The 7,261-nt window shown below is 37.9% G+C and overlaps 1 protein-coding gene across 7 annotated transcripts in view; it reads left to right on the top strand.

The window, feature by feature from the left end:
* SCAPER (S-phase cyclin A associated protein in the ER) overlaps nucleotides 1-7,261 on the top strand; it is a 134,175-nt gene that overhangs the window by 57,481 nt on the left and 69,433 nt on the right. For all 7 annotated transcript variants that reach the window (XM_042474251.1, XM_042474252.1, XM_042474248.1 and 4 more), the window contains 2 exons: nucleotides 4,861-4,926; nucleotides 7,045-7,156. In XM_042474251.1, the coding sequence (XP_042330185.1) occupies nucleotides 4,861-4,926; nucleotides 7,045-7,156 (178 nt within the window). The remainder of the gene's footprint in view (nucleotides 1-4,860; nucleotides 4,927-7,044; nucleotides 7,157-7,261) is intronic.

The following is a 7,261-nucleotide window of genomic DNA, read 5'->3' on the forward strand; positions in this document are numbered from 1 at the left end:
GATTTTTTTTAAAGCTTTGAAGTTATTTGCTTCAGGAACATCTTGAAAATAACACTGATGAGTCTAATTTATGGCCACTTTCTCTGATTGAGGAAGAAAACCGAATATCGATCCAGAGCCCTTGCTTTCACCTGTTAAGAGCTTTCCTCGTAATTGGATACTAGAGACCTGCCAAAACTGTAGCCTCTTCTAGCATACAATAGTATGTTTAAGTATGTGTAAACCATGCCTATTTTTCTTCCGAGCTATTGATTTTTAAAATAAAGTATCAAAGAAAATCAATAGTAATCAACAAATAGAAGCCAGTCGGCTGGAGTGTCAAATCCCCAGGCTGGGTTTAATCAATTTTGTTGCCTGCCACAACAAGGAAAAGTTAGAAATATCTTAAAATGGAAAGTGAGTTGTCAGACCTGCCGTTTGTCATTGCCCTAAAATGTGACATCCACGTATCAGAATGAAAAGAAGGGCATCATTCTATCATGAGCCGTTGCACTTGCCTCGGAGCTGCAACGTCTCTGCCGGAGGTTATCTCCATCCAATATAATCTGTCATTGATATTGTTGTTCTTTAAATGACTCCCTGTTTAAAGGATCCCTTTCACTTAGTTGAAATCCATTATAAGCAATGAAATATTGTCACCGCTGTTTTTAATTGTCTCGTGTGTGCGTGTGCAAATCAGTTCAATGGCATTGTTGTTATACTGTATATAATGTCCTATGGTTTTAGCAGTTTTATTATGTGGTAATAAAAATTATTTTGCATTCACATAGTGAATCATCTCACCTTTTCGTTTCCATCCATTTGCTTCTCTCGTGTTTTCACTTTTAAAAATGCAAAAAACCCAACAAACCTGTGCAGCCAAAGCAGGCTTATTATTTAGTCTGCTACGGCTTCTAGACAAGTTAATGTTTTTTCAGTAATTTGATATATTGGTGCAGTTGTAAAAGTATGTGTTTGGAGTTGCATTATCTATAATGCATTTTGATAAGCATTTTAGCTATTAATCACCCCACACTTAATTGCATAACACATTACGTTGTTGTTGTTGTTGTTGTTGTTATTATTATTATTATTATTATTATTATTAATTGCATGACACAAGCATGATTCTATGATTCTGGTGCAAATTTCCCCAGCTTAAGCACAGTTCAGAAAGAAGAAAATGATTAAGCATTGCATCAAAATAGTGCTACTGGATATTTAGCAGTGAATTGGTGACTGAAAACAGCTAAGTTGTAAATTGCAGGCAAATGGCACGGTGTAAATGAAGTCATTGGTTGATTTGCCAGTGGTTTTCTAACACATATGAAAGTCTCTGATTTCCAAAACTGTTGATAGTGGTTTGGGCTGAATATTTAAAGATTTAAAAATGGTTTCTTTTCTGGAAGATGTGTCATCAAGGAACTTTCAGAGAGCTGCAGCTGAAACAGCAATACACCACCTTTGCCTTTTAAGAGAATTTTGTGTCATTTTATTGTATGTTCATTTTCCTTGTTGCCTTCTTAGGGAGCCAACTTGTCTTGGTTTGTTTCCTGTTGTTAGGTAGAGAGATGGAATAAAAACATCCCAATTAAGTAACAGTAAATACACATACACTCCCAATATTTAGAAACCGCTTTTAAAAAGGTTCTTGCTGAAGAAAAGCAATGCTGGAACAGACAAAAGGTCTATAGAGTCCCAACTTGCTGTTCACACGGTGGCCAGCCAGTTGCAGAAGGGAAATCCATATCAGGACAGGAGCGCAGATGTGCCCAATCTCTCATGCCCCATATCTCACCATTTGGAGTATCACAGAAGCTGAAATAAAATGGATAGGAGATAACCATTTGTCTTTTCTGGACAAATAAATTATGTTTGCAAAAATAATGAAATGAGTTTGAATGTAATCTTAGATGGAGAAATGGGATTATCTAAAGACAGAGGGTACATTAAGTATCTTGGGTTAGGCAGAGAAATGAAGACCTGCTTACTCTCCAGCCACCAAGGGGGAAAGTATGAACCGAACAAGGAAGATAATTAAGGGGCAAAGGATAGCCCAGGGCATGTATTTGGTGAAGATAAATATTTGCAGAATATACAAAAGCTACTTCTCACTGACTTGAAACTTGAAAATCAACTTCCTTGCTTGTCACTCTAATCATGTCATGTCTCTCTCAGAATCCTTCCTTTTCTCTTCTTAGATAAAGGTCAAGCTTTTCATCCTTGTCTTAAAAGCTTTTCATATTTCTGCCTCTCCCTACATTACCCACCCATGTCTCACTGTCTATGTGTCTGGTGTACCCAATCTGCTTAGTGAATCTAACAGGTTTGAAGAATGACTACGAAGAGTAAATACAAAGTACAATTACATTATTTTACCCTCTTTGCAACATCAAAGGAGGACGTCTCCAGTGGATCTGGATGACTATGAATTGATGTATTTTAAAGCCTGAGTTGTACAGAAAATGGGTTGTGTCAAGATCTCTCTCTATATGACAGAAAAGATTGGCATAGTCGATTAACTCAGACTGTTGGACGTTAAGTGTGATTCTCATCAACGTTTTTGCAGTTTTGGTACAAGTGACATGGATTTCTTAGTTCTTTGGTTGCAAACAAAGCGGAATAGACAGTGTGGACATAGTACTGATTATTTCTAAACAGCCTTAACTCCATTGCAGGATTGCTGTGGAAATAAAAAGAGGGAAGCATATTAGATGTCCTGAGCTCCTTGGAGGAAAGCCTGGATAAGAATATCGCAATAATCAATATTCTTAGTTTCAGTCACCGTTAATTTTAATATCAGCAAATAAGATGCACTACAGCTCATTTATTACTTTAAAAACAAACCAACCTATATCCTTCCTTTAATATGAATAATTGCAAAGGACTAATGAAAATTATGGAGAGCAATAAACATCAGGCTAACATGGTAGAATGAATGTGCAGGGCAGGGCAGACAGATATGATCACTTCAGCAGAAACTCAAAGGAGGAGTGTAATATACAATGCAAAAAGAAGTAAGCCTTAAAACAAAACAAAAAACCCCTCCAGAATTGGAGATTGTTACTGATAAAAAGTCATCCTTACAACTGATGGTTCTGGAAACAGATGTCAGCTAATCTTGGAAGCAAAGCAGGGTTAGGCCATATTATTTAGTTAGAAACTACCAAGGAATCCCTGGTGCTGTAGGCTATATTTCAGAGGAGGGCAATAGCAAACCACCTCTGAGTCTTTTTTGCTTATGGGACCCTATGAAATTAATGGGATTGCAATAAGTTGATAGCTAACTTGAAGACACACACCAGTTGCACACAAATGTCTTATCTGTACACTTTGTGCTTCTTCTCTTTTCTTTTTCTTTTCTTTACTGTTATGTTTTCAGTACAATTGTCTTATTATTTTATAGGCTGTTTCTTTCTCTGTTACTCTTCCTATGCAAGAACTGAGACATAATATTATCTTTATATGTATGAGGAAACCTTGAAAAGAAAACCTAAACTTTGCAAGCCTTTCAATATATTTCTTCATCATTTCTTTTTCTGGTCGCACTCTCCCTTAAATGTAATGCATCACCCTCTTTAACAGTAATCTTTCAGAATAATAATGACTTAATTATTATTAATTTATTTTCCTTAACTCTAAGAAATCTAACAAAATATAGGCTGGCATCCTGATGGTAAATCCTAACTGGAGTAGACCCATTCAGTCAATTGTTGCATGATGAATCAACACATAGATAAATCCAATGGATTCAGTGGATCTGCTCCAAATAGGACTAGCAATAGCAATAGCCAGTATGTTTCTATACTAACTTGGGAATCAAGCCATACAGTGTTATATAGTGGTGAGTCAGCTTGGAAATAGATCCAGTGCATTCAGTGGGTTGCCACACTTAGGTCATGCCCCCTTTGGACCCGTTGCCCTTGTGTTAAGTCAGTTCAAGGATCGGTTTCAAGGATCTGCATCAACCAGGTTATCTTAGGCTCCATACAGACAGGCCAAAATAAAGCTGCTTCAGATCACTTTGGAGGTATACTGTTTAAATGATGTACTGGATCATGGCTTTGGCGCGGCTTCCGGACTCTTAGGACACATGCATCATTTAAACAGCATACCTTCAAAGTGACCCGAAGCAGCTTTATTTTGGCCTGTCTGTATGGAGCCTTAGAAACTTGCTAGAATATGTAGGCATTAAGCCACTTGTTAAACTGGTGAATCATTCTTTGGCCAACGCTGGCTCGATCTGAGATAAACAATGTCAAAGAAACAATTGCCCCTCCTTCCCTCTTTCTCTTGCTTGGCATTGTGGCATTAAGCCAAAGTAAACATGGATACTTTTTCATTGTCTGAACAGGTTTGTACTGCTGACTGCTGTGTACATTTTCCCTAAAGTGAAACAGCCATCCATACCTAGTTTTTCTTTCTATTGTTATTGTGTGGGGAAACTTAAAAGATTGCAGGGTTGCATGAGTTGCTGTTGAGAAAACTCTGAATGAGAGCCAAGTATGCATTAGAGTTTTTAGCCATTTTTTTAAAATAACTTTTACATTGATAATGACAAAATTTATACTCAGTGTTGATAGCATTTAGATGTTAGAGTTACCTTCATTCCATTAATACTATGCTTGGCAGTTAATGCTTATGATGTGCCAAACATTTCAGCATGAATTTGTTTTAAAAGGAGCAGGGCCTTCTACTAGGGGTGCATTATTGTTGACAAAATTGCCTTAGAATTGACATAGTTTTTGAAAAGAGCCACTAACTTCTGCTTTAATGCAATGTGGTTGAGGAAGAAGCAAGAACTAAAACAGTGAAAATATATGCTACAGAATGTATTGTGTGTAAATAATGACCATGATTTTAAAATGTTTCCTTCTATAGGGCGAAGGAGTATGAAAGTGTAATGGAAGCTAAAAACATTTCCTGTGATTCTCCATACAAGGCAAAGTAAGAATGAATATCAAATTTGGCATGCTGCGCTCTAATTTTTTTAACAATATCTTGTTTTATACCTGTCAACATTCCTGATGCATTCTGTATAATAAGAGTATAGGTCCTTTTTCCTAGGGGCTTACAGTCAAACAAAAACAGACACAACAGGAATGATGGGAATAAGAAATGAATCAAGTGTACATTAGAGTCAAATAACAATTCTTGCAGTTAGTTTTTAAAATAAAGAAATTCTTCAAAGTAAATAAAATGCAGAGTGTGTCATATTCTCTTTGGGCATGATCAGATTTCTTGTGGCCCTCCACATGTTGAATTTCTGACCCCCATAAACTATAATCAGTCAGGGATGATAGATACAGTATTGTAATCCAGCATCAATTGAAGGGTGACAGGTTTATCTCCTCTACAATAAGCTGTGTGGGATGTATTCCATAGAGAATTACACAGCTGGTAAAGTCATCTTTGAGTATTCCTTGCTTAAGAAAACCCTATGAAATTTGTGGGGTCACCATGAGCTTGAAGGCACAACACACACACACACACACACACACACTAGTGATCAACCTGCTATTGCTCTGGTGTTCTCTTTCACAGTAGTTTCTACCACTGCATTGTAGTTCTGCCATGGCTTTTAAGTCTTGTTTCCCAAGATTGTAAGAGAGTGAATTCTGGTTGTGATCTACCTACTATAACCAAATAATATTCTTGGGCATTATTGGTGCTTGAGACATCTTCCTCTTCCTTTTTAACAGCATTTCCACACCCGTCTTCGGCTTCTTTCTTAAACTTGGATGGGTCTAAGCACCCACTTAGTCGCGAAGCCAGTTTAGAGTCATATAGAAAGAAAGGGACAAGCTAGTTTTTCCACTGGCCTGAAGGCAGTCCTTAATACATTTTAAATCTAAGCATTGAGACAACATTTCAATAGAGTTTTAACAGCATTACACAATTTCCTTCCTCTGACATGCCTGTCCTGGATCAGAATTTCAGGTGGTATAAATCTCCCTATCTCAGCTAAGTTCTCTGGAATTTTGCCAGTATATACTCACTGTAGAAGGAAACCAGAATGGTGGTTTAGAAGAAAGGGTCATGATGAATGGAGGCCACTGTTGCTTTTCCTTTTGTTGCTCATTTCACAGCAACAGTATAGAGGGGGCATGGCAAAGCCTCTTTTGGGGCACTATGTGCAATACATGCCCAGCAATGCCATGACGTTGGCATCTATACCTCCCCCTTTGCTTTCCTCTCTGCAAAAGCTTTTTTTAAAAGTAGCTTGTGGAAAATGGACACAAGGCTTGGACTGTCTCAGGTCACTGGTCTTTCAGTTCCTCCAAACTAAGTTCAAAGGGAAAAAGTAGTTTTACTCAGTTGGCATAGCAGGAGGAAGAGGAGGGGCAGAATCTTGCCCTTCCAAGTAGCATCAGGCAAAAGCAAACTGCTGCTGCCCCTCCTAGCTTGTGTGTTCCTCATTAATAACCTCTGTGATCCTGACCACGTTGTGATATTGCTTGGCCTTATGTGTTCTAGTTTTCTTCAGAAATCTTGGAGGGTATGAAGTAAGTTTCCATGCTCTGGGAGCAAACTACAGTAACTATTTCCATGTGGGGTGGTCTGGTTCATTAGGCCTGAGAATCCAAGAACTGAAGATACGAAGAGAAAGAAGCCTTTGCCTCGCTTTGTGCACTAGGTGTCTTATACTATGGATGATATTGCAGTATAAACTCACACTTTGGCTGCAAATAATTGTATTCTCCAGTGTGTTGTAGCGGTTTAAGTGTCGGATTACAACTCTGGAGATCAGGGTTTGATTCCCTGCTCGAGCATAAAAACCCATTGGGTGACCTAGGGCAAGTCACACTCTCAGCCGCAGAGGATGGCAGTGGCAAACACCCTCTGAAAAAACTTGACATGAAACCCTAGGGCTGTCACAAGTCAAAAATGACTTGAAGACACACCACAAGAAGTCCCACTGGACATGATTTTTGAGTAGACTTGTTTAGAACTGCATTGATATTCTCTTTTTAACTTATTGTGATCAAGATCTGGGCAAAATAGTACTGTAATGTAAATTTCCTTATTCTTACTTTTCTTTCAACTTCTCTTTTAATGTGGAAGGATGCAGCGATTGGTAAAAGACCTCCTGAAACAACTTCAGGTTCAAGACAGTAACAAGGTTTCTGCTCTGGATAGGATTTTGGGAGAGATTTCACGTATCTTGGAAAAAGAGGTACTGTCGTTTTTGTTTTTAAATCCACTGTTAATATGTAAATATTGCAATCAATTATATTGATATCAAATGATGTGTCCATCTGTCATAGTTAATATTTTGACA

The sequence above is a fragment of the Sceloporus undulatus genome, chromosome 6, assembly GCF_019175285.1.
Source record: "Sceloporus undulatus isolate JIND9_A2432 ecotype Alabama chromosome 6, SceUnd_v1.1, whole genome shotgun sequence".
In the NCBI taxonomy this organism is placed as follows: Eukaryota; Metazoa; Chordata; class Lepidosauria; order Squamata; family Phrynosomatidae; genus Sceloporus; species Sceloporus undulatus.